At 34.2% G+C, this 27,739-nt stretch overlaps 1 protein-coding gene across 3 annotated transcripts in view; it reads right to left on the reverse strand.

The window, feature by feature from the left end:
- Window positions 1–27,739, reverse strand: part of VPS13B (vacuolar protein sorting 13 homolog B) — a 741,629-nt gene that overhangs the window by 319,141 nt on the left and 394,749 nt on the right. For 2 of the 3 annotated variants that reach the window (XM_078072177.1, XM_078072179.1), the window contains 5 exons: window positions 24,810–25,013; window positions 10,738–10,909; window positions 10,093–10,207; window positions 7,663–7,804; window positions 3,941–4,349 (listed from right to left, as the gene is read on the reverse strand). In XM_078072177.1, coding sequence (XP_077928303.1) covers window positions 3,941–4,349; window positions 7,663–7,804; window positions 10,093–10,207; window positions 10,738–10,909; window positions 24,810–25,013 — 1,042 coding nt within the window. Of the gene's footprint in view, window positions 1–3,940; window positions 4,350–7,662; window positions 7,805–8,351; window positions 8,419–10,092; window positions 10,208–10,737; window positions 10,910–24,809; window positions 25,014–27,739 lie in introns of all 3 variants that reach the window. The other variant, XM_078072178.1, reaches the window with a different exon arrangement.

The following is a 27,739-nucleotide window of genomic DNA, read 5'->3' on the forward strand; positions in this document are numbered from 1 at the left end:
CACGCTAAGTGAAACAAGCCAAATATTCATGATTCCACTTATATGAAATATCCAGAATAGGCAAATTCATAGAGACAGAAGGTAAATTAGAGGTTATCAAGGGCTGGGAGAGTTATTGCTTAATGGGAACAGAGTTTATTTGTGATGATGAAAACATCTTGGAAATAGTGGTTATGGTTGTAAAATACTGTAAATGTAATTTATTCCATTAAGGTACCCCTGAATAATAACAAATGGAAAAAATTTTGTTATATGTATTTTACCACAATAAAAAAAAAATGAAAAAAAAAAAAGACTTCTAATTCAATGATCAAGACAATTTACATTTTACATGTAATGTCTGTCTTAAGAAGAAACATTTAACATTATAGATAAGATCCTCCTAGCGATGACCACCTAAGGGCATGACACTGACATGGATGGTGAAAATTAGTTTGTCATGTAAATTTCTCTCACATGTATTGTTACAAAAATTTTATTCAAAGGAGCCCTAGAATGAACATCTAAACTTAAATGAAAGAACAATGCACTGTGAAAATGCCCCCTGTATTAACAAGTACCAGTCAAAGACATCCCAAATCATTCAGTACATCAAACAGATAATATTTTACGATGAATAAGCAAAAGTTGAATGCAGATCAAATGTGCACACTGAGAAACAGCTATGTCTGATTCTGGATGATTTACCAGTATAAACACTATTGAACATCTATTTAAAAAGTCTTAGCCATACTGGCACGTCTTGAAAAAGCGACATACTGATGCTGCTTTATATTCTAGGCCCAATTTCAAAACTTAAGTGGGAGATGAGGCATATACACTATGTTTATTTATTTATTTATTAAGATTTTATTTATTTGAGAGAGAGACAGAGATAGTGAGAGAGAGAGCACAAGTGGGGAGGAGAGGGAGAAGCAGGCTCCCCACAGAGCAGGGAGCCCGATGCGGGACTCGATCCCAGGACCCTGGGATCATGACCAGAGCCGAAGGCAGACGCTTAACCGACTGAGCCACCCAGGCGCCCCTACACTATGTTTATTTTCTTTTTATTTGTATTTGTGATCACTATTGATATTTTAGATGTGAAATTTAAGGTGTGAAACCTTAAATTAAAATAGCATTAGGGATATTAGAGGAAAAAGGATTCAATTTAGGATCAGTTAACATGCAATTACTATTTAGAGACCAGTTCAGTCCTATGATTTGAAGGTCATTTGTAATTCCTGAACACTTTTATATCAGTACTAAAGTATCACAAAGTCAGAAAGGTTGCTTTGCTTCCTGACTTGTCTGCATGACCTTTCCCAATTTTTTCATACAGCCCTCTTTCTGTACTTCTCTCCACCTCATCCTAACTTTTCATCTCCTATAAAACTTTTTTTCTTAGGTCTCAATGAAGTTTTGGCCTTACCAATTGTTTACATTCAAATGAAAATAATTAGAAAATTATGGAAATATAAAATATACACTACAAAGAATTTTCAGGAAATCACAAAAGCTTACTAACGTATCTTATTTTAAGTGAAATTACAGAAACTCACTCTAGTTAGGAAAATAAATGCTTTTATACTTACCAGAGAGACAGCTAGAAAACAATATCCTTAATTGTTAAAAAAAATTTAGAACTTTTTATAATATAGATATAAGACTTTATCCTTATTTTTATCTAGATACGACTTTATTCTTATTTTTATCTAGATACAAATTTTCTGCCATTTTAATGGAAAAAGTTATAGATACTGTGATATAATGATGTTTTTGAAAGGTAATGGACTACTTCAAACTTTTACCAAAATAATCATGTTTCCTCTAATAACAAAGCCAAACTACTGCTTCCATAGTGTTTTCCCCCTACTTTCAGCTGAAAAGTCCAAAAGATGGCTTGAAAATCTCCCCGACCTTTTATGTCTATTCTCTGCTTGTGTGGTTATGAGAAAATGTTATTATGACACTCAAACTAGTTCTCAGAGAGCTAAATTATTTAAAAATATAGGTTTCTTTTTGGGGCACCTGGGTAGCTCATTTGATTAAGTGTCAGACTCTTGGTTTTGGCTCAGGTCATGATCTCAGGGTCCTGGGATGGAGTCCTGAGTCAGGCTCTGCACTCAGCAGGGAGACTGCTTGAGATTTTCTCTCCTTCTCCCTCTGCGCCTCCCCCTGCAAGTGCGTGCATTCTCTCTCTCTCAAATAAATAAATCTTTTCAAATGCCCCCTCTAAGACTGTATGGTAACTAACATAATAAAATTAAATTAAATTAAAAATAAATAAATATAGGTTTTTCTTAAACCTATGTAACTTTAATATAAATTATATTATCTAAACATTTATTAGATACTCACATAATAAAGAATAATAACAAGGAAAAAGCATAAAGGTCAGTGTCTCTGCAATGAATATGCAGCTTTTCTGGTTAGCAGTTTCCTCTCAGGTCACTTGTAATTGCTCAGTGAAGACTAACTTTATTCTTTACCATTCATGTGTTTCTACAAACTATCTGAATAAATGAAAACAACTGTATAGTGCTATCAGAATACAGTGATGCAGAGTACTAATTTATCTCAAAGTAATTAACTTTATGATAGCTCTTAGCAAAAACCAGAAGGAAAAGAATAGGAACTAGCTTGTATTAAAAATCCATTAAGTATAATATGCTGAATTTATCTCTAGACATCTTTGTAATTAAGAACTATAAAGCTCTACAAATGTATTTTTTATTTATAGAAAAAATTTTTTTAGAAGGACCACTACTTTGAGCAAAACTGAATTATTTATGATGTTAGGCAGAATAATCTTCTCTATGTGTTTGCAGACAGAACAAGAGATAGACTAGACTCCAAGAAGAAAGAGAATGGAACTTGGTGCTTTTCTTTTTTTAATTTACCATCCCTGATCATTCAAGCTCTTCCTCCTCCACATCAGGACTAAAAGGAAAAAAAAGCTCTACTGTTCTCATGTGGCAGAAGCTATTACTTATCCCTCTGATAGCATTCTCTCTTCTTTCTCAAATTCACAGGGCCTTAATTTATGAGCAAGGTACCTTACCACTTAGGGAAACACTGTTTCTGAGGCTCTCTCACACTGGGGTGTAGCCATCTGACTAAGTTTTGGCCAATGAAGTATAAGCAGTAGCGAAATGTGGGACTTCCAAATATTCTACTTTGAAAGAAAGGGCACACCTCCTCCTGATTCAACTCTCATTTACTGAGAGCTTACTAAGCAAGTGGCACTATTCACATAGTCTCAATGCAGTCATCATTGGAAAGTAAGCTATCAGGAAGGCCTATCAAGTTAAATACCAATATTACCATTTTATACATAGGAACTCAGATTAACTTGCTCAAGATTTTATACTTCATAACTAGTAAAGCTGGGATTTGAACTCAGGTCTCTGTTAACTCCGAAGTTCATACCATGTGAACCACTGTACTCTAATTTCACTCAAAATTCTGAAAGTTCTTCACTGTTTTATAGCACAGGGGAAACTAAAAATTTAAAAGTTACTCTCATGGGTGGAGGCAATGGGATTATAAATTCACTTTATTTTAAAACCTAAAATAATCTGCACCGAGAAGCCTAGAAGAAGCCACAGGAGCCTTGGAGTGTTGGCTATTTTTTAAAAAACGAATTTCTGGTTACCTTGTATATGGAACCTAACATTTGAGTTTAATAAAACAAATGACAGTAAGATAAGCTTTACTAGCAAAAGCCCCGACGAAAAAAATCATTTCTTATTCTGTAACTAATTGAGTCAGAAACATACCCAGTATTCTGACATATCTCCTGAAGATTTAGTTGTAGAATGACTATTACATATTTACTTTTTCTAAAACACACCGAAGTGCAAAATACAACCACTAACCATATTAAAAAAAAAATAGGAAACTAAAACCCCCAAATGGAAGTTATGTAAAATCAGAAAAAAAAATCTGAAGACAATACCTTCAATACTTGGCTGCATTTCTTCTGTTTTTGGAACAAAAATTCTGATTACGCTTGTGTTGATATAAATCAAAGGTAAACTGCGTGAAGTCAATGTATGGCTCCTCATGGGCTGACCAGGAGATTTTCTTTTCTCTTTTTGGGTCCTTGGTAGTTTTGCTTGAAATATACTTGCAATGGCATTAAGCAAAGGAAAGCAAAGGACAATATCAAAAGCTTGTGCTGAAAGAAGAATTTCATGAAGAAAATGAGGGGAACCATCCGTTAAACCTTCAGATAACTTATGAAAACTTCTTCGCTCATTTCTTGATGTTAACTTGTGGCGGACATTTTTTGTTACAGCTTTTGTGTATGTCAAAGAGAGAAATCCATGCTGCTGATGAGAGCCATCTAGAAGTTTTGCTGTTGTCTGTTCCAGAAAAAGGAAATCACAATACACACTTCATTAAAAAAAGAAAAAAAACTATTTGGAAGCAGAAAATAATCTCAGTTGGTATTATAATCTTTTATTATGTCTATAACCCTTGATGAGCACATTACTGATCAATTCCAAGGATGGGGAAAACCATCTAAGACTTAGAATGACTCAAACGAAAATTAGAAAATCAGGAATCCTGAGTTCTAGTTCTAGATCTTGAGAGGCAATTAAACTTTGTTGTGTCTGGGTCCATGATTTCTAAATTTTCTGTAACTTTCAGAATTTGGAACAAGTCATCCCTGGATTTTATCTTTTCATTCTTGATAATTCTTCATTGAAAGTACCAATATGCTGTTGTAACATGGGTCACAGAGAGATTGTTTATGCAGATGAAACTGAAATAACCATGTTACATATTTCCACTTGTAATCAACAACCTGAATAGAAAAGATGATTGACTTCCCTTGACCTAACACTTAAGAGAACAGTTTTTCCTTAGATAATGTGGCTAATTTATACGATGACTGAGCCCATAAAAAGAGCCTCATTGATACCATGCTTTGATAACTAAACCAACCGTTTAATGCATGTTTACTGGAAACAGTAACATAACACAAAAATAAAACATCTGTCTTTTAGAACCTGCTTATTTTCACTGGCTATCATATTGTTTGTAAAACCTAACTATCAACTCTCTTACAACTCAAACTCATATTCCTTGGATCTAATGTTATATTAATATGCACACAACATTTAAGTAAAAATTATATCATTAAAACAATATTTCTGACAAAACTTGTCCGCTTAACTTATATTCAGATGACACACTATAAACAAATTATAGTAAAACAGCATACTTTTAAGAGTGAAGTAAAATGCATACTTTGTATTTGTCAACATATGAAAAGGACAGCTCTTGAAAGTTTTCCCGAACCAATAAATATACATAAAATCCTATTTTGTAAATTACTCAACATAAAATTAAAGTTAAGTTGTTATATTCCACATTTCCAACCTCTCTTCCCAGGGCCTGATAAAGTTTTTAGGTTACTAGGGTCCAATGTGTGATGTCAAGAGAGGAAGTAAACTGAGAAGGAAGAACAAACAGGAAAAAAGTGAGAGTGGCAAAGTGGCAATGTGTTGGGACCTACGTCATGCCAGCACTAGGGAAGCTCTTTTGCTTCCATTCCTTCCTCTCATGTTGCTGCCTGTCATCCAGTGACACAGTGGGAGGAAAAGAGTATGCAATTCCGCTGTCACTGTTTTTTTTTTTTTAAAGATTTTATTTATTTATTTGACAGAGAGAGACACAGTGAGAGAGGGAACACAAGCAGAGGGAGTGGAAGAGGGAGAAGCACGCTTCCGGCAGAGCAGGGAGCCCGATGCGGGGCTCGATCCCAGGACCCTGAGATCATGACCTGAGCCGGAGGCAGACGCTTAATGACTGAGCCACCCAGGCACCCCCTGTTAATTTTGTTTTTAATCTGAACTTTACAACGAAGAAGGGTGAGATAAAATTTATCTTTGTATATGTTCTTTTTTAACCTAATTTTCTGACCATTAAAAATAACTTGGGAGGTAGGCATTAAATGGATGTACAAATAATCATATTTCATATAACTGTCCTGCCCTCAGAACATTTTTTTAACCGTTCCCAACTTTCTCGTTGCCTCTCTGATTTCTCTTTCCTTTTGCTTTCTACACTCAAAAAGAAATACAGTAAAACAGGAAAAAGTGCTACCAGTCTTATCACCGTCTTGCTGGACAGCAGGAAACACTGGATGGAGAAGGGTGGCTGGGGTATGGCCGCTCAGCAACACTGTCTTTAGGTCTCTAAACTGGACTTGGGGGGAGGGGGCGGAACAGCCATCAACCACTAATCTACATAACCTTGCTCAAATAATCCTCATAATGGCAACACATGAATCCTGGAAAAAGCATAAAAGGTGTTTCACTGTATAAACGCTTTGACTTGGAAAATATCTTTTAAACATATTGACTGTAGGTACTCTTAAAAGGTAAATTCCCATGAGAGAAAGTTTGCTGAGCTGCTGCATCTTTAATTCCCTTAATGTAAGAGGGAAAAAAAAATAAAAGAATCAATGAATACTGGCTGGAGTTGAGATACTGTAAATATTACTTTTCATACAGTAATAATATCTTATTCTCTTTAAAATGAAAAGTTAGAAAATTAAAGAAATATTAGAAAAAATTTTAAAACTTCAGAAAAACTGATAAAGAAAAATTTTAAAGGGCATTAATAAATAAGTGGGGTTTTTCATGAATATACATTAAAATTATTCAAAATGTAAAAAAAAATTAAGAATGTTTCTCATAGACACTAATAACAAAGAGATGAAAATAAATCTGAACAGAACTTTTGCTGATATAAAAGCCACATTTAGAGACATCTTTTTCCGACTAAAATTCCAGAAAAAAATAAAAAATCAAATCAGAAACTAGCATTTGCTATGCAAATACAATATTAAACATTAAATCTAGGAACACAATTAGTTAAAATATTTGGTTAATTTTTATCATTTTTTTTTAAAGATATAGGTCTTAAATTCCTTTTGAGCTACAAAAAAAGAGGAAATAGTTCCCACATGCTAAGAAAATATCTAATAATGTTTGCAGTGATTTAATAAACTCTTAAGAGAATTGTTATTACCACTGTTGATAATCTGGTCTTAGTATCTTAAAATTACATGCATTTGCATTGACTTAAAGAATTAGCTTAATAACATATCCAGATATATTGTACCACTAGAAAAAACAAGGTTCTAAACTTCTAAAAGCCACTGGTGTACAGTCTAGTATTCATCTTCTATCTGGTCAATGACAGGCATGCAGCCTTTTCCAGTTTCAAGAGGTCACCAAGTAAGGTACTTTGAATTAGTTGTAGAAGGAAATGGCATAATTGAAAGGGGGGGAAAAAGCAATCCAAATAAGAATCATAAAGGAAATGACAAAGCAGTTTGGTCAACTCTTGATCATTCAAAACATGCACAATTTAAAAAACATTATACTTAATGTCCTACACTTCGATTTTCTTATGCTGATGGTAAAATTAGGTTGTAATCACAAAACCAGAGTGAAAAACAGGATATGCAAGTAACCCAGAAACAAATTAGATTGTAGTGGAAAACCAGTGTATGATTTAAAAGTACAGTAGAGTTCATTGACAAAGTGGATGATACAGAGGAAGATGAAAATCAAGAGTTGACTCTATGGATAGTTCAATTCCTTCTCTGGATTCCTGTTAGTGGGAGTTCTGTAGCATAATTTTAAAATGATTTCTTACAGAAGGAAAGAAGCCAGAGCAATTACTGAAAGGGTCCTGCTTGCTGATGGGTCGAACCAACAAGGTGCGTCTGTTCAGCTTGTCAGTACAGGAAAGGAAGACACCTCCACATTGCCCCAGAGACCAACACTCTTCCCCAAGGCTTGAGGTGATGGACAGGAGCAAAGAAGGTGAAAAGACAAAAAGCAATAAAAGCCATAAGCAAAAAAATCTAGATAGTTTTAATTTTGCTGCAGTCTGCATAGGTTTACGTTTGAGCCACTGCTAGGTATGGCTTCTGTCTGGACCATCTTCTGCAAAAGCATTGTTAATGGAAGTCAATGAAAAATAATTGCTTTTAGTGTAAAGTGACTACTTTTAGTTTAGATAAAGGACAATCCAACAAGAACTCATTTATGAATAGGAAAGTCAACATAATAATTCATTAATGATAAAGTATTTTAATAAAAGCAATCCTACCTTTGCTGTTTGAAAAATTTACTTAATACCTAGAACAGAAAAATGGTTACAAAACACAAGCAGTTTAAAGGAATAGTTTTATTTTATAATGTAATTTTGGAAGAATAGGTCAAAAAGAATTTACTCTGAGCTTTAATTCTTGTAACCATTAGTCCTATTGCATGAAAGAACAAAGATAAAACAGTTTACAAGATATTTTTAAAAAATCATAATTACTAAATGAGTCTCACCACAGGTTTTTCTTTGCACTGCAGAAATACTCCTTCAAAATGTCCTGACTGCCAACCTTCCCCTGGCCTGGAAAACATAAGTTCACCTTATCTGTTCTCTTCAATTTTTCTGAATTAAAAAATTGAGCATATATAGCTATTTCAAATAGTTATTATGTAAACAACACTACACTGAACTAAAACATGGATCTGACAATGCAATTAAGAACAATTTATATTAGCACCACACCTTGGTCATTTTGCAGAGAAGCATTTGTCTTAATGGTAAAACTGTATACTTACTGATTGGTTATTTATTTCTATCTCATCCATGAAACTGTAAGGCCCATAAGGGCATGACTGACGTCTATTTTTCTCAAACACTATATCCTCAGTGCTTAGCACATGCACATAATATACACCCAATAAATATTTTGACTAAGTGAATGAATAAATTATTTAAAACTTAGATAAATTTGACAGTAAAGTCATTGATGATCTAGAAGACACATTATAATATTCACATCATCAGGAAATGATTTCAGCTATAACATAATAATCATGCATCACCTGCAAAAATCACTTTTATATAGAGATATGCTATTCAGGAGGACCTAAAGAACTAAACATTCCATTATCAAAGATCAATTAATGATTCATGGTTAATACAACAAAAACAATTATATGCTTTGTAATATACTATCAATAAAACAGATTTTAATATATAGCCAGCAAAATATTTTGAACTTCACAATTACGACACAATGTTTTGGCTGGACAGATTTGATAGTCATTGACATAAGCAATACAATATATGTGATAAGCAATGTGATAAAGAATCAAAATTCAAATTTTTTAATGTAGAATTAGAAACATGTTAAATAAAAAACATTCTCCTTCTATGGTCTATGATGTACCAATAAAGGTACAGAAACATATGTGCTTCTGCAGGCTCTCAATAAATAACTGCTGAATGAATATTATAAATGCAGAGAAAAAATAAACTTTAAGACTGTTTCTATACCCATATAAAATTGAAAATGATGTTTCAAAATTTTTTAAAATGTGTGAATTTTATGGTATGTAAATTATAATTCAATTTAAAAAATACAAATTCCAGAGTAGTATTCTAAAGCAAAAAAAAACAAAAACAAAAAACAAAACAAAAAAACACAAAAAGCATTTGTTATTTTTATTTGGGAAAAATTAATGACAAAATTGCTATGCATCTTTAGAGTGAAGATATCTAAAACTTTACTTTTTTACTATCATTATTTATTATCATAAACAAATATGTATATATTAAACATAATTTAAGCATAAATTATATTTTTTTACATCATACTTTTGATAGAAATTTACTAGGGAAAGGAAAATTTGATTCTAGGAATATCCACCACATGTGTATTAATCAAATGTGAGACAAGAAAAGTCTCCAAAGTACAAAGGGCCATGAGCTGCCACTACTCCATTTCAATCTGTGATTATTCTAGTATGGGGAGTAGATGGGGAGTAAGCTTATTTCATTTAATATGGCAATATGGTATTTGTGAACACATCTGCCATCTTATGAAACAAAACTTTGTTATATTCCATATATGAACAAATTCCAAGGAAAATTGATCAATTTATCTGTTAAGAACCCCTTTTGGAAATAAGTACAGTATTTTTTAGAAATACCCAAATTAAAATATAAAAATTCTTATATAGACTGTGTTCAAAGAAAGTATAGCTTTTCCCATATTTCTTATACATTATTTACCTGCTTCTATAGTGATCAATATTGAAACTTTCTATTTTACATTTCACTTTGGTATATACATCCTGGACATCTATGGAAGCACTGAGATCTTCTAGTTCACTGACCATACAAAGCTCTGCAATAAGAAGCAAACATTAAAATCAGCATAGGCCTCACAATCAATATTAAAACCTTCTATTTTAGTTTTAATGTTCACATATATATTCTTGACATCTACAGAGGAAATGAGACTTTCTCTTCATTAACCACACAAGATTCTACAATAATACGGAAAAGTAACATCAAAAAAGCCCTCACAATTAAGACAGGATACCTATTTCAAGACAGAAGAAATCCATTAATGTTTGAAGTGCTATATCTGGTATCAGTCAATAATCTCTGCAATACTTCTAGTGACAATGATGAAATGCAGCAATATAATCAATGAAAAATTACCTAATGGCTTTTGGAATGGATTTTAATATAAAAAAGACAAAATTTAGGTATTATATTCAATATATTAGTATTGCTAATAGAAATCACCTAAGTTAGAGCTAATGATGTTTGTTTAAGTGACAGTGATAAATAAAACTAAAGTCTACTATTTCTTCTAAAAATAGTTTTAGTATTTTATCTTTTCAGTAGAGGAGAAAAGTAACCCTGTACCTGTGCCTTTATTTTCAGGATCTGGAGCAAAGAGTTTTATAGTAATTTTGGGGAGCACCCACTGCATCCACAGACTAACACGTCCACTGGATCCACCAATGTTACTTGTAGTTTGTTCCAGGGTAACAGAATCCGAAAATGGTGAATCATCACCTGCTTGTATGGAATCTCCCTGGGATGAGAAAAAACAACAACTGTTTAACAAATAAAAATAACTTTAAAAAATTATATAAAATTTGAAATTACCACTGATAACTTTTCCGTAACATATATTTGCTAACAATAATCATATAAATGCTTATGCTAATACATGATGTTAATAATATATATACTAATCACATGTTTTTTATAGTTACAATGTCCATGCATGTCATTCCAATCTCCTCAAGAGAACATAAGATCCAGAACAAGTTTGGGTTGTACCAATGGGTATTTCCTTAGAGAGTAGGGTCTGCAAGCTAAGCTATAGCCAAGGGCCAAATCTTGTTTTACTTTTGGAAATAGTTTTACTAGATCACAGTCATATTCATTCATTTACCTATTGCCTATGGCTGCTACTTAGCAGTTAAGTAGTTTCTGTAGAGATGCTATGGTCCACAAAACCCAAAATATTTACAATCTAGCCATTTATAGAAACAGTTTGTCTACCCCTGCTATACAGTACTTAAGTGAATCTACAATATCCATAGCAAAATGATTAGCATAATTAGCATGGCTTAAGAGACAGAACACTTATCATGCCTCTCATCTTTTAATATAAGAAGACATTAAAAAGGTAGATTTGACATATTTTTTTAAAAAAAGTTTTTAAGTAATCTCTACACCCAACATGGGGCTTGAATTTACAACCCTGAGATTAAGAGTCACATGCCCTACCGACTAAGTCAGGCAGATGCCCCATCAATAGATTTTTAAAAATGATTTATAGGTAAAGAGCATGAGCTTATTCAATTCAACAAATATATAATGAATTATGAATATGTAAGTTCCTACATTTGGTACTAACAAACTTTCTGGAAAAAGTTCATTTGGTCATTGTTGTTTTTGTTAAATCTTTTCAGCAGCTGTTAAGTGGTATGGAGAAAAATAAATCCTGGTATTGAGTTGAACAGCTTCAGCCTCCAGGGCAGGAAGACATGGTGCCAGGGACAGTGATCAGTCACTCATGCATTCTGTTCTGTTCTTTCAGTATTTGGGTTTTTAAAATTCCAACTTCGCTGTCCATTTAAACCCTTCAAAAATACCCATTATCTGAGAACTAATCAAATACCTTATAGCATGCTTATTTGTTTAAAAGATGTGTATATATTTTTAAACATTAGTTATATGCACTTAAACTCCGTCTGGTAGGCAGCATGGTATACTAGGGTTAAGGACTTCTTCAGACCCTAACCATGGGATTTAACCTCTTGGAGTTTGTTTCCTTCTCTGCAAAATGGTTATTTTGATATTTATCTCTTAGAGTTGTTAAGAAGTAAGAACAGAAATATAAAGTGATTACATATAGTAAGCAATTTGTAAGTAGTAGGTATAATTATCACCATCAAACTGAACCACTACTTAGAAATTGTACACTCACAAGTCTTACAGAATTTGGTATTCAATACTCTTGCTTTTCTCATTTTGTCATCTTTCTAACTTCAGCACATTTTCCTTTGCCATATATCCTCAACTTCTAATAGTTCATTGTTGCTTTGAATGTCTCAAACAAAATGTTCACTTCCTATTCTAAGGAGTCATGACCAGTAGTCAACAGCCAGAACAAAACATCCTTAAAATTTAATAAGAAGACAACATAACATGGTGAGTATACTGTTTTCTATGGAGAGTTTCTCAGAGCAGAAGCCACTAATCTGGCAACTAAGAAAAGGGAAGATAAGTAAAACCTCATACAAAACAAAACCAAGGGCGCCTGGGTGGCTCAGTCATTAAGCATCAGCCTTCAGCTCAGGTCATGATCCCAGGGTCCTGGGATCCAGCCCCACATTGGGCTCCCTGCTCGGCGGGAAGCCTGCTTCTCCCTCTCCCACTCCCCCTGCTTGTGTTCCCTCTCTTGTTGTGTCTCTCTCTGTCAAATAAATAAATAAATAAAATCTTTAAAAAAAATAAACAAAACCAAAATTTCTGCTCTCATTACCACAGATATACCATCTACTCAGATATATTCAGCGCCTACATGAAGTGTTTACCTTCACCTAAGATTTACAATACCTTTCAATCAGAAGGAGAATTTAATTTCCTTGAATCCCCAGAAGGAGACCAAATGAGGATGCTTTTTACAAAAGAACAGACAAGTACTTATTGTTGGAATACTTAGGCACCAGGCACAGCAAAGCAGAAGTGGCCTGTGATTTACTGTGACAGAAAATTATAGGCTTAAATCTGAAGACAGTGTAGTCGTTCCTTGTTCCACTTATACCAAGCAAAGCAGACAGCTCACTGTGATGTTTTCATATAAATGCTTTTCCAAAATAAGTAGTCCTAACTCTGCTATAATTGAAATTCTTACAATTTGAGAAGGTATACAAAAATTCAGGTTTTGGGTTGCTGCCTAGAGTGACACAATATCTAATGAAAAGCACAAACTGATCCCAGAAAAGGATGCATTTTACCAAGTCAAATTCAATAAAAGACACATAATGTAGTCAATATGCCTTTCTTTACGGGTAGGTTCTTAGAGCAGAAGCATTTATAAAGTAAATTATCCTTCAAGAGTTAGAAGAACATCATAATCCCAAGAATGGAAACTGCAGAGAAAACAGCACCTCAAATCAATGCGACCTAGATTTTTTATATTATTATATTCAGTAGAAATGGTAAGAAAACTGCGGCTTCAAATTTAATAAGTAAGCACTCCTGAAAAAGACTTTTGCTCTCCTTGCTCACACAGTTTCAGTTTTCATTTTGGATTTACAACATTTGGTGTGGTGTTGTTAAATATGTTTGTGCATTAATTTTCTGCTCTATTTCCAAATCTATAGCAAAAATTGAGCCAGAATTGGAGATGCTGAACTATTTTCCCACACCTCTTTATGCCAAGTTCTAAAATATACAGTTCGATTCTTTCACCATTTTGTTGCAAATTGACCAAAAGACTGAGTTTATTTTTCTAGCTGAATTTATCTTTGTTCATCTGGAAGAGCAAACACTGCAGCCCTTCATCCTTGGCCTGCTTCAGAGCTCAGGGATGATCATAGTTTTGGCCACACTATTACTCTCCCATATCAAAACAACTCCAGCATTCTTGTTCAATCACAAAACTTCCCAAAGGGCTAAACACTTCCACCACGGTTTGTACTTAAGTCAACAGTAACAAGTGGCCTGCTGTGGTTTCTACTACCTTTGCTCTCACTATTCCAATGCAAGGGGGGAAAAATGATCAACTGTTTTTAAGCTTCGTACTTACGCCTCTTACTCCTATTACTCCTATTTCCCCCTCTACGACCATCCAGATTGATATTCAGGAAGCTAGAGCTAAATTCACTGAAAAGTATGGTACTTCCTATCAACAGGTCAACATAAAAAGAATTACTCATAGTTTAAAGTATAAATCACCCAAGGATCATATAAACAAATACTTCTCTTCTTCTTAATACAAACAATTGTTAAGAGTGTGCTTTTTAAAACTAGATTCATGTATAGTGAATTCTTTATAGCCAAATAATTAATATATTTGACCTGACTCAGCAAGAAAAACAATACTTTAAGTAGTAAATGTTTTAAATTTTTATGAATGTTTTTGAATGCAAATATTAATTAGAAATAAAAAAAGTTCAAAACTGCGATTTCAAAAATTTTCCCAGATACATAATTGATATAAATAAGCACAACAAATGTAAAGTGACCTCGTAGCAATTTCTTTCTAGATATGTCTCCTGAGGCAAAGGAAACAAAAGTAAGAATAAACTATTGAGACTTGATCAAAATAAAAAGCTCTGCACAGCAAAGGAAACAATCAACAAAACTAAAAGGCAATCTACAGAATAGGAGAAGGTATTTGCAAATGACATAGCTGATAAAGGGTTCATATCCAAAGTACATAAAGAAATTATAAAATTCAGGGTACCTGGGTGGCTCAGTTAAGTGTGCAACTCTTGATTTCAGCTCAGGTCATGATCTCAGGGTTGTGGGACTGAGCCCCGTGTCAGGCTCTGAGCTTAGTGTGGGGAGTCTACTCTAGATTCCCTCTGCCCCTCCCCCTGCTCTCTCTCTCTCTCAAATAAAAAAATCTTAAAAAAAAAAACCAAGAATAAAACTCAATACCCAAAATACAAATAATCCACTTAAAATAGGCGGAAGACATGAACAGACATTTTTCCAAAGAAGGCATACAGGTAGCTAACAGATACATGAAAAGATGCTCAACATCACTAATCATCAGGGAAATACAAATCAAAACTACAATGTGGTATTACCTTGCACCAGTAAGAATGGCTAAAATCAACAACACAAGAAACAACAGGTGTTGGCAAGGATGTGGAGAAAGGGGAATGCTCTTGCCCTGTTGGTAGAAATGCAAAGTGGTGCAGCCACTCTGGAAAACAGTACGAAGGTTCCTCAAAGGGTTAAAAACACAAAACTACCCTACGATCCCACAACTGCGCTACTAGGTATTTACCCAAAGAATACAAAAATGTTAATTCAAAGGGGTACATGTGCCCTGATGTTTATAGCAGCATTATCAGCCAAATTATGGAAAGAGTCCAAGTGTCCATCGACTGATGAATGGATAAAGAAGATGTGGCATGCGCACGCGCGCGCACACACACACACACACACACACACACACAATGGAATATTACTCAGCCATAGAAAAGAATGAAATCTTACCACTTACAGCTACAGAGTATTATGCTAAGAAAAGTAAGTCAGAGAAAGACAAATACTATATGATTTTACATGTTATGTGGAATTTAGGAAACAAAACAAAGGAATAAAGCGGGGAAAAAGAGAGAGAGAGGCAAACCAAGAAACATACTCTTAACTATAGAGAATACATTGCTGGTTACCAGAGGGGAGGTGGGGGATGGGTGAAATAGGTGATGGGGATTAAGGAGGGCACTTGTGATGAGCACTGAGTGATGTACTGAAGTGTTGAATCACTATACTATACACCTGAAACTAATATCACACTGTATATTAACTGGAATTTATATAAAAACAAAAAAATGTAAGGTGACCTCAGATTGATAAGTTAATTTATATAACTATTTATATTTAAAAAATAAAGTAAGTCAATAATTGAGAAACCAAAGACATTTCTGATACGATTATTTGGAAATAGGAAAAACATTACAAACAAAATATTTTGTTGATGTATGCGAAGGCTAAAAAATAAGCTTCACTTCTCTAATCTATTTTGATATATTATCTTTGTCTTCCAATAGCTATTCAGTTGATCAGATGATAACCTAAATGCTAACATTCCCACATATTTTTTTAAGTAGGCTCCACCCCCAGCGTGGAGCCCAGTGCAGGGCTTGAACTCGTGACCCTGAGATCAAGAGCTGGGCTGGGATCATGAGTTAGATGCTGGTGGACCCGTAATTCCCACATTTTGAATAAAAGTTTCTCCCTAAATGTTGAAGATAAAAACCATTTAAAGATAAATATTAAATGAAACAAGTCTACTTCCAGGGGGAGACTTAAAATGATTACAACACATTCTTAAAACAGCAATTGAATATTCAAACTAAATTTACCATTTTTTTTTTAAAGATTTATTTATTTATTTGAGAGAGAGCATGTGTGTAAGTTGGGGGAGGGGTAGAATGAATGAAAGAGAGAGAATCCTCAAGCAGATTCCCTACTGAGCCGGATCCTGAGCTCGATCCCATGACCCCGAGATCCTGACCTAAGTCAAAATCAAGAGTCAGCTGCCTAACGGACTGAGCCACCCAGATGCCCCAGACTAAATTTACTTTTTAAAGGACTGTCTGGAATAATAATTTGAGGTAGATTACTGCTTAGTATTACTGCACTGTAATAACTAAAAAACTGACAAAAGTTTTGCTATAGCAGTTGATGCCAAACAACTTCTCAGTCCAATAGTCACTTGCTTTTCAATTAATGTCTCAATAGATGTAACTGACATATAACATTATAATAGTTTCAGGTGTACAAGATAATTATTTGTATATATTGTGAATGACCACAGTAAATCTAGTTAACATCTATCACCATGCATAGTTACAGGTTATTTTTCTCTTGTGATGAGAACTCTTTTTTTTTTTTTAAAGATTTTATTTATTTATTTGAGAGAGAGAATGAGAGAGAGAGAGCATGAGAGGGGGAGGGCCAGAGGGAGAAGTAGACTCCCCGCTGAGCAGGGAACCCGATGTGGGACTCGATCCCGGGACTCCAGGATCATGACCTGAGCCGAAGGCAGTCGCTTAACCAACTGAGCCACCCAGGCGCCCCTGTGATGAGAACTTTTAAGACCTACTCTCTTACCAACTTTCAAACACCAAATACAGTACTATTAACGATATAATCACCATATTGTGCATTTTATCCCCAGGACTTATTTTATAACTGGTAGTTTTTGGCTTTTGGCCACATGTACCTATTTTGCCCCATATTCACTTTAAATTTAACTGAAAATAAATGTTTTAAATAATTACTGGAGACTAAGAAATGAACTGCCTCATGTGAATTTTTTTTAAGTTTTTATTTTAATTCTAGTTAGTTACCATACAGTGTAATATAAGTTTCAGGCGTACAATATAGTGATTCAGCCCTTCCATACAACACCCTGTGCTCATCACAAGTGCACTCCTTAATCCCCATCACCTACTTCACCCATCCCCTCACCCACTTCCGCTCTAGTAACCATCAGTGTGTTCTATATAGTTAAGGGTCTGGTTCCTTGGTTTGCCTCCCTTTCCCCCCACTTTGTTCCTTTGTCTTGTTTCCTAAATTCCACATATGAGTGAAATAATTTGTCTTTCTCTGACTGACTTATTTCACTTAGCATAATACTCTGTAGCTCCATCCATGTTTTTGCCAATGGCAAGAGTTCATTTTTTTCAATGGCTGAGTAATATTCCTGTGTGTGTGTGTGTGTGTGTGTTTGTGTATGTATCTCACATCCTCTTTAAGCTAGGCTGCCTAAAGCAATTTTAATCCCTGAATCAATTGAAGAATATAAATCAAACTTTGCCATGAACCAAAGCTTCCAATGTTAGAGGTTAATCTGTCAATTTTTACTTTTGGTTGTGCTGTAAATCAGTATTCTAACATGCACTTAGCATTTTATATTTCTTGTTGCATATTAAAATTCTTGCTCCCCCTTCTATATAATACAGAATTGTCTCAGGAAACAGAATCCATTATGGACTAAATTTCCTAGTCCACCTATCTATTATGTGGATGCACATATCCATGCCCAAATTCAAATATTATAAATTCCTCTAAGGATAAAGGAAGGTGTCTTAAATGTTTAAAATTTTGTAAAAAGCTGAACATTACTAGGCTAAGTATCCAATTTAAGAAATTAGAAAAAACAGGAGCGCCTGGGTAGCTCGCTGATTAAGTGTCTAACTCTTAATTTCAGCTCAGGTCATGGTCTCAGGGTTATGAGATGGAGCCCTGCATTGGCCTCCGTGCTGGGTGTGGAGACTGCTTAAGATTATCTCTCTCCCTCTCCCTCTGCCCTTCCCCCTCCCTCTCTAAATTAGAAAAAGAAAAAAGAAAGAAAGAAAAAAAAACCCTACATAATAAACCAAGAAAAAAAAGCATTTTTTAAAAGACTTTATTATTTTAGAGAGAGAGCAAGTGGGGAGAGGGGCAATGGAAGAGGGGGAGGGATAGAGAGATAGAATTTCCAGTGTACTCCCTGCTGAGCACAGAGCCTGACATGGGGCTCAATGATTTTATACTGCCAGAATGTTTCAAAAAACTTCTAGTTATGAAATTAACAGTAAAGGGTTTTCAAGCCAGTAATAGCCCCTGGAGTCCCTCAAAGAGCAAACACACAAAATCCCTTTGTGGGAATAGGGCCTCAACCACAATGTAAAAGTCTCATAGGTAAAGTTCCACTAATGAAAAACTCCCAATATAAGGTTACATAACATATAAGGAAACGATCTACTATAAGTAAAAGTTAAAAACACAACAAACAAAAGGATTAGACTCTCAAAATATTCAGACAAGAGATCTGATAAAAAATATAAAATAATTATGTTTAAAACAACAAAAGACAAAAAACAAAAAAGCTCATTATACAGCTTTATGAATTTATATCAAAATATATTTGCAGTGACTTAGTGAATATATATATGCCCTGTACTATAATAAATCCGATTTAATTTAATCGTAATGAGTTGATATTCCCAAATCACTTAACATCCACATATTCAATAGCAATGTGTTTGAAACCCGCTCTGTTCCAAGCACTGTACTGGTTGCTTAAATTAGGGTTATCCTCTGATAGAAAGATAACAGGGAACTGATGGTAGTGGAGAGTTTTTATTTCACTCTAATATAGCATTGAAATAATATAATCATTATTTGACATCTTTACTTCTGACCCAATGGAAGCCTTTCCCCTTTTGCCCCTCCCAACTCCCTTCAAAAACAAGGGGCGGGGGCGCCTGGGTGGCTCAGTTGTTAAGCGTCTGCCTTCGGCTCAGGTCATGGTCCCAGGGTCCTGGGATCAAGCCCCGCATTGGGCTCCCTGCTCGGCGGGAAGCCTGCTTCTCCCTCTCCCACTCCCCCTGCTTGTATTCCCTCTCTCACTGCGTCTCTCTCTGTCAAATAAATAAATATTAAGAATAAAAAGAATAAAATACTTAGGAATAAACTTAACCAAGGAGGTGAAATACTTGTATGCTGAAAACTACAAAATATTGCTAAAAGAAATGAAAAAAGATGCACACAAATGGAAAGATGTCCCATGTTCATGGATTACAAGGCTTAATTGTTAAGATGGGGAGTTACTGTCTAATGGGTACAGAATTTCAGTTGAGTAAGATAAAAAAGTTTTAGTGATGGATGATGGTGATGGTTGCACAACAGTGCCACAGAATGGTAGATTTAAAATGGTTAGAATGGTAATTTTATGGTGTATTTTACAATAAAAAATTGACATACAAAAGTTAACTGGGACATAAAATCATAATTAACAGTATGCTAATAGTTAACAATAGTTAACAATAACAATAGTGAAATTGAGGAAATAACGTAGAAAGAAAACAGAGGTGAATGAAAGTGAGAAAAGGGGAAAAACCAAAAAACAAAACAAAATGTGGTTCAAAGACACGGAAAGAGAAAATGAAAAGTTCTAGAAAGAGTGACTAAGATAATGTAGAAGTATTTTCTCAAGTGGTATTGTCTGAGAACTTTCCAGAACTGAAAAAATATATACCACAAAACCTCAAATGTTGAACCGGATAAATAACACATCTATACTTAGTGGCAACAATTTACTTAAAAAAGAAGGATTTATCAATGCACTGTGTCCCATAATTCATATGATAGTATACATTAGGGACTTGAGTCAAAATGCAGAAACTTTCATTTCAGGTTTGCCACTTATTCGCTCTGACCACAAGCAAATTACTTAACCTTTGTAGACATAAATATTTCAGTATAAAAAGGAAATGATAATATTACCCACCTCATAACATTGGCTTGAGAATTAAAAGAAATAATGCTTGTAAAGTACTCAGTTTAGAGGGTACTCCAAAATATAAAGCTAATGTAAATCTCCTTCATAAAATTTTTGCATTAGGCCCTGAGTTTAGGCACATTTATATATATAAATAATTCAATGGCAACATTTTCAGTTTAATCAAGGGTATGCCTTTTATGTTCTCAGCTCTTGTAAAGAGAAAGACAATACTGGGATTTACTCAGAACTAGCAGTCAAGTAGTCAGTCAAATACCTCATGAAACTTGATAATAGATTTTCTAAAACCTATTTTGGCTTAAATAATTATGTCATTTCAATTTAACTTTTAATTTTCTCCTTAGCCCTGGGTATATGAATAAGAGCCTGTCACAATAATTAAATGGTGTATCACAATTGCCTATGCTTTTATAATACTATTTTGTTATAATGAGAGAGGAGGGTAGAATATAATTACAAAACAATTTCAATGTAACAATTTTATCTAAATCTATCAACAACTTGTTACTGGGGCAAAAACAAAAATTTTAAGAGTAAACTCAGAGCTTCCTAATTAGTGTGTGGAAACACCATGGGATGTGTCACAACTACGCTGAGACATAGATCCCTTGGATTTCAGAGTCTTTGGATAGGATCTGAGGTAAACGGGAATTTCAATAACTTAGAAATTTTTCTGATTACTTCATACACAAATATCATTTTCTATATATGCATTGACATGAAAAAGGTAGGGAAGCACTGCTCTAACTAACCACAAGATTTATACTTAAATCTGTACACAGAGAATTCTGTTGCTTACATGATAGTATTGTTCATAGAATGTCTTTTTAGAATCAAAAGATTATTAGGACGATGATTACCAAGAGGAGGAAAGGGATGCTAGAGCTTTCCAGGAATGCCATGTTCAAATAGGAAGAAAGGCTTTTAAAATGGATTAACACAAAATATATGTGTACACTCTCCTCACTGTCCTCCCTAGCCCCCATTTATTAAGTAGTTTCTCCAGTGAGAGAACAAGGTTTTATTTCCACTCAGTAAGTAACATATTTAAATATACAGGCAAATTCATCAAAGTTACAAAAATATTTTTAAAATTGAATTCAAAGGATCATAGTAAGATACCTAACATGCTAGAACTCTAAAGTAATGAAAATTACAAAGATCAGTACACATAATTCTAGCAGCACAATAAACAAAGAGACTTCAGAAACAAAAACTTGGGCACAAATTTTGAATTCTGGATAAATTAAACCACAGATTGAGTCATAGATGGAGCATCCATACACATAGGAGGAAACAAGGATTGTACTTTCAGATATCATCATTTACTGGCTAATTCTCAAAGGGGTAAATCTAAACATTTACTGGCTGATCTCAAAGGGGATACATAGTTAACCTTGATCTTCAGGTAACTCTTCTTGAGAGCAAGGAGAGAAATTAAACATTAAATATTTAATACACAGACACCTAAGTTGTAAAGTTAGATTCAGCCCTAACACTGGTTATCATATTATAACAGTCTTCACAAAAATCTTCCTGCCATTTATGGAAAATAAAGCAGCTGAATTATTTTAAGATATTTCTCTGAGAACAAGTTTCACAAATAATTGTAGGTTTCAAATCCATTTTGGACTACTCACCTCTTTTCATGATCACTCCATGTAAACAAGATGGTACATTTTGGAAATATTTGCCACTTTTTCCTCCAAAAGTCTGTTACATGGTCCTCCAATAAATGAATCTTTTGCAGTAAGATTCTTTCATTTATAGATCTTCTTCACACAGATCAGATTAAACCCATAGCTAACATAAAACTAATAAATCCACTAGGGAGCATTTTCATTGTTTATGTTTACAATTCAGTCAGAAAGAATCGTCAACATTCTAAGTTTAAATTAATTGCATTAATGTAAGGAATTTATTAAAATCAGAATTAATTTCTTTTTATGAAAAAAACCTCCCCTTTGTTAATTTCCCCATTTGGGCTAATAAAGACATCATTCTTCTAGCTTACCATACACTTACTACAACAAAATTGTTACTAATGTCATATTCATTTTTTAAGATCCACCTCAAATGTCACTTTCTCTGCAAAATCCCCACAGATCCCACAGAATAAATTTGTTAATCATACTCCTACAATTACAGGGCATGTTCATCTCTATTACATCTTGTATCAAGACCACCATGTCCTTCTGTGTAGGTTATACTGTACTTTGTGCGAATGGCAGTCCCTAGATGCATGAGCAACAGATGGGACCATTCCATGAGAGTGTTGTCTTTACTGGTCTTTCAGTGTTTTTTAAATGTTTCTTTCTAAAAAAAAAAAACACTCCCCAAACAGGTAGTCATGTTTATTTGGACATCCCAGTAAATAAAGTACTTAGCAAACAACTGTTTAATGGAACACTCTCCTTTCTGCCAGTGAAATGTCTGTATGATTTAACTTCATTTATCAATTTCACTTGTACTATCCTTTGTCTAGCAATTTATCACCCCAAGCTTTGATTACTCTTCCAAAATATTTCACAAAGTGTATTCTGTGCAATGTTAATATGTAGAAAAAAGAGTCTTTGGTTAACCAAGTTTGGACACTACTGCATTCAATATAGTGTTGTTTTTTTAAACTGCAGGAGCTTTTGTATTCTAGGAACATTTGGAATCTCCAAGAAAGAACTCACTGCTTTTATGCTACAAGGGATATGCCCCATTGACCTCATAATGGCACATTTCTAGATTCTTGACCTATGCCTCATTTGGGTGGGGGGAGGTGTGAAAAAAGTAATTCCATCACTCAGGTCACTGTGTTTCTCAGAATTTAGAATGAGCAGGGATAGAGAAGTTGCTTGTGCTGTTGTCTAATAGATCTATTCTAACATGTGTTAGAGCCTCAAAGCAAGTAAAAAATAATGCCCATTTAACTGAGTTTGATTGCCTTTACTGATTTGTTTGAAAAAAAAAACTATCTCCTTTACTTGCTTCTTATTCCAATTCTGTATTTTGTCAAAAACTTTATTTCCACAGGAAATGATATCTTTATTCAAAAACTTAATTTCTACCTCTATCTTTTCTAGTAGTTCTCAGTGGGCAAGTTCAGCCTCTAGGGTGTGTTTTGGAAATGTACTGATGTTTTTGGCTGACTCAATCACTGGGCATCACTACTGGCATTTAAAGGTTTGGAGTAGGGGAATCAAGAGGTTCTATGATAAATAAGACAGTCCTGAAAAACAAAAACTATCTCATAGAAACTTATTTTTAAAGATTTTGTTTACTTATTTGAGAGAGAGAAAGAGAGCACGAGCAGGGCAGGGAGGGGGCAGAGGGAGAGGGAGAAGCAGGTTCCCCACTGAGCACAGAGCCCAACATGGGGCTCAATCCGAGGACCCTGGGATCATGACCTGAGCTGAAAGCACACACTTAACCGACTAAGTCACCCAGGTGCTCCCTAGCTCACAGAAAATTACACAAGTGAAAATTTGGTATATAAACATTTGGAAATAAAATTGAATTCAGTTTTAGATCTAAACACTGTTTTTTTGGCATTTCTGCACAATTTTACTACACTAAGAGTTCCAGAAACATAACTATTGAAATGAAAAGAAGAATATTGTTTTGTTCAAAACTTTACCGGGGTTGCCACTATTTCAGAAAATGATGCCACCAACAAATGATGTCACAACAGTACCACTTGTGATATTGGATATAGACCCTCTCGAATCTGTCTCACTGACATTCACAGTAGTTATATGTACCTGACTACTTCATTAGGTCTTCTTCTAACAGTCATGACTGAGCATTTATACATATATTGAAATACATGTTATTATACCCTGAATTATATTTTATTTAAGATATTAGATATTTTTGAAACTGTATGTATATGTGGATTATATCATTTTTTATTTTCATTTCAGGAGAGTAAAGGGGCATTATAAAATATTTGTTATAAAAGGGCACTGGCACGTGGGGTGAGGTTAGGGTGCGAGAAATGAAAAGAAAGGTTTCTAGGACTAGGAGGGAGAAGGAGAGGACTTTGGGTCTGACAGGACTGAAAACCACTAATGTCAAGATAAATAATAACATCGTGGTTTACAAAAAGGGCAGGGGCAAAGAGGGCAGGGCAAAGGAGCATGAGCCTCTTTTTCACTCAGTTTCTAAGTTCCCATACTTCTGAGGAAACATACCTTTACTGTGTGTCAGTTTTTTCCATTTCAGAGAACCCCCACTGTCCTGAACTACCCCACTACCTACTGAAAGTAATTAAAATCCTGGGACCTAAAAGGATCATTAATAAACAGCCACTGCTACCCCAGCTCCCCAGGAGCCTTCGGAACCTGCCAGCTTCCACAGAAGTGAGGTCATCTTCATTCTCGGTCCCGATACAGAACTCTGTGGTATACGTCACCCTTCAGCGGCAAGAGAATTTTTCAGAAACACTTACCTCAGTAGTAGTTCCAACGTCAGCAGATGGGCTGCATGTGCTAGTGTCTGGTGGAGCTGTGCCTACACTGCTTCTCACCGGAGAACTCGGGACTGGCCCTGCCGAGGTTTCCGGAAAGGCGGAGGAAGGGCTGAGATTGCCTCTCCTCTGAATCTTATTCCACACCTTATTCATGATCTCGGTTAGCTCATATAAGAGCTGCACCTGAGCAGGAGGAAAAAAAAAAAAGGGAAAACGAGCCTTTCAACTTCTGGTCACAATTAACTAAATTACTACCTGTGAGAAAATTAAAGCAAGTCAAGGGAAACAAGAATATATGAAACAAAAATCTATTAATGTCCCACTGATCATATTATATCATGATCTATAATCTATGCTATATAATTATTATAAGTAATATAATTATACATATGATCAGGAATATTTTATGGTACTATGATTCTGATGAGATACGCAGAGAAAATTCATATAACAAGTTTACAATTTTAGTATTTTATCATGATTTCAATTTGAAGTAGATATAACGAATTGACTCACACTTAAAGTTTGCCACATATTCATACTGTCGTATGAGCAAGTTAGCATTTTTGTGGGAAAATCATGTTAATATGGTAATAATGCTAACAAAACAGCTTATTATAGGACAGTGGATTGCTTTTAATATATGACTAATAGAACAAATACAAAGAAATGCCTCTTACGCAGAGGTCAGTATCAGAATTAGATAGCAAATATATACTAGTAAATATGATTATTTAATTACAGATGAAATAATTACCATTCTTATTTCTAAATTATTTCCACATTTAAATTCTCCTTATTTTTCTGAGGAATGAAACTGAAACAGGATTTCTTGCCCAGCAAAATAAAGTGAAAAAGAATGACATAACATAAAATAGTAAAAGGAACTTGTTACATATGAGACTCTGCTATAGATAAAGAACATAAACTATCCAACCTACTATTCCCCTTGGATTTGTCATTCCAATATTCAGAGAAAAAACTGTTTAACTTGCACATTGTTTGACTAAGTTCTAAGATATTTACATAAGATTTCATAAATAAGCATTAATCATGGAATTTGTATGACAACATATTGCCATATACTGTATAAAACAAGCCCAAGGAAAAAAATGCAAACAAAATATATAAGCAAATCCACAGCTGGATACCATATTCTGCTTGCCATTAAAAAAAAAAAAAAAAAAGTGAAATTCTCATATTTATAAGAAGTTTCAGCCCCAGGACACATCCAGATGATAAAGCTGGCTTCTTATGTGGGCAGAACAGATGCATAAAAACACTGTTGTCAACCCTTATTTGATATAAAACAGTACTTGGGTTATAGTTTTCTCTTGCTTTTTGTGTGATGAAGACTCAAATCTCAGGTTATAGTTCTTTTTCTTTAAAAAAAAATAATCTAATGGCTAGAGATCTTACAAAAAACCTTAGAAAAATTTTAGTTCAAACTCTTTTGTCCTTCATAATCAAGAATAAGTTCTCGCTAAAAAGAAACAATTTTGTTGCAAACCATATTTTGAAAAAAGATCATTTTACTTTTTCTTAAACAATTAAAACTGACAAATATGGAAAGCATAAACCAAAGAAAACAAGTTCTAAATACTTCTATGGGCGTAAAAGAGAACTGATGCTTTTATTGTCACTATTTATTTCCTTTAATGACTACCCTTAAATAATTGTGTATGAAAGTCACTAAGTACGTTGTGTAGTTAATGCACCAAGCAAACAGGTAAACTTTAAACATATTTTTATTTTCAAAGGAGAAAGTTGCTATCACAGAATTCAGACTTGCCAAATTCAGAGGTTTTTAAAAAAATTAAAAATTTAAAGATAAATGTTCCACTCTTATCCTCCAAGCTATACTGAAAACTATGCCAATTCAAGCCACAATGAGCTACCATTACCCACCTATTAAAATGGCTAACTTTAAAAAGCCTAGCCATGCCGGTATTGGCAAAGATGCAGAACAACTGAAACTCTCATTTACTGCTGATGGGAATGCAAAATGTAGAATATAGTTTGGTGAATTCTGAAAAAGGCATACACCCACCATATAACCCAGCCATTTCACTAAGTGTTTCCCCAAGAAAAACGAAAGTCTATGTCTGCACAAAGACCTGAATACAGATGTTCATAGCATTTTTTTCTGTAGTAATCTGCAACTGAAAAAAATCTCAAATGTTCACCAATAAGTAGATAAACAAAATGCAGTATACCCATACAAGAGAATGCTACCTATCAATAAAAAACAAATCAATATGAATTCATGAAAAACATGGCTTAATCTCAAAATAATTGTGCTGAATGAAAGAAGCTAGGGAAAAAATTAAAAAAAAAAAAAAGGAGAGTTAGAGAAACAGAATACAACTGTATGATTCTATCTATACAGTATCTCAGCGAATGACAGTTAATCCATAACGACAGAATCAGTAGTTGCCTGGAATGGGGGAAGAAGTGTAATGGAGGATAACAAAGTAGCATAAAGAAACTTTTGAGGATGATGGATGGATGCATTGTCTTGATTCTGAGAATGGTTTCATGTGTCAAATCTTATAGCATTAGAGAATTTAAACATGTGCAGTTTATTGTATGTAAGAATATCCCAATAAAACTTTAAAAATCTCTAAAAAATGAGCACCATGTGAGGAGGTTTTATGTATATTTCTGAAGGTGACTGAATAACAACAATACCTTGTGTATCAAAAACTTACTGAATATTGAATATGTAATATTTTACTGTTTAAAAATTAATTTCATATACACTTTCTCATTTAATCTATAACCAATCATAAAGGAGACTTAATTGGACTGGAGAGGCTGTGCTAATTCTCAAGGGGATACATTCCTGAAGGACAGATGCAATTTAAGTGGATGCAAAAGGCCATTCCAGTCATAAGACTAGCAAGAGC

This window comes from Halichoerus grypus, chromosome 5 (assembly GCF_964656455.1).
Source record: "Halichoerus grypus chromosome 5, mHalGry1.hap1.1, whole genome shotgun sequence".
Classification (NCBI taxonomy): domain Eukaryota; kingdom Metazoa; phylum Chordata; class Mammalia; order Carnivora; family Phocidae; genus Halichoerus; species Halichoerus grypus.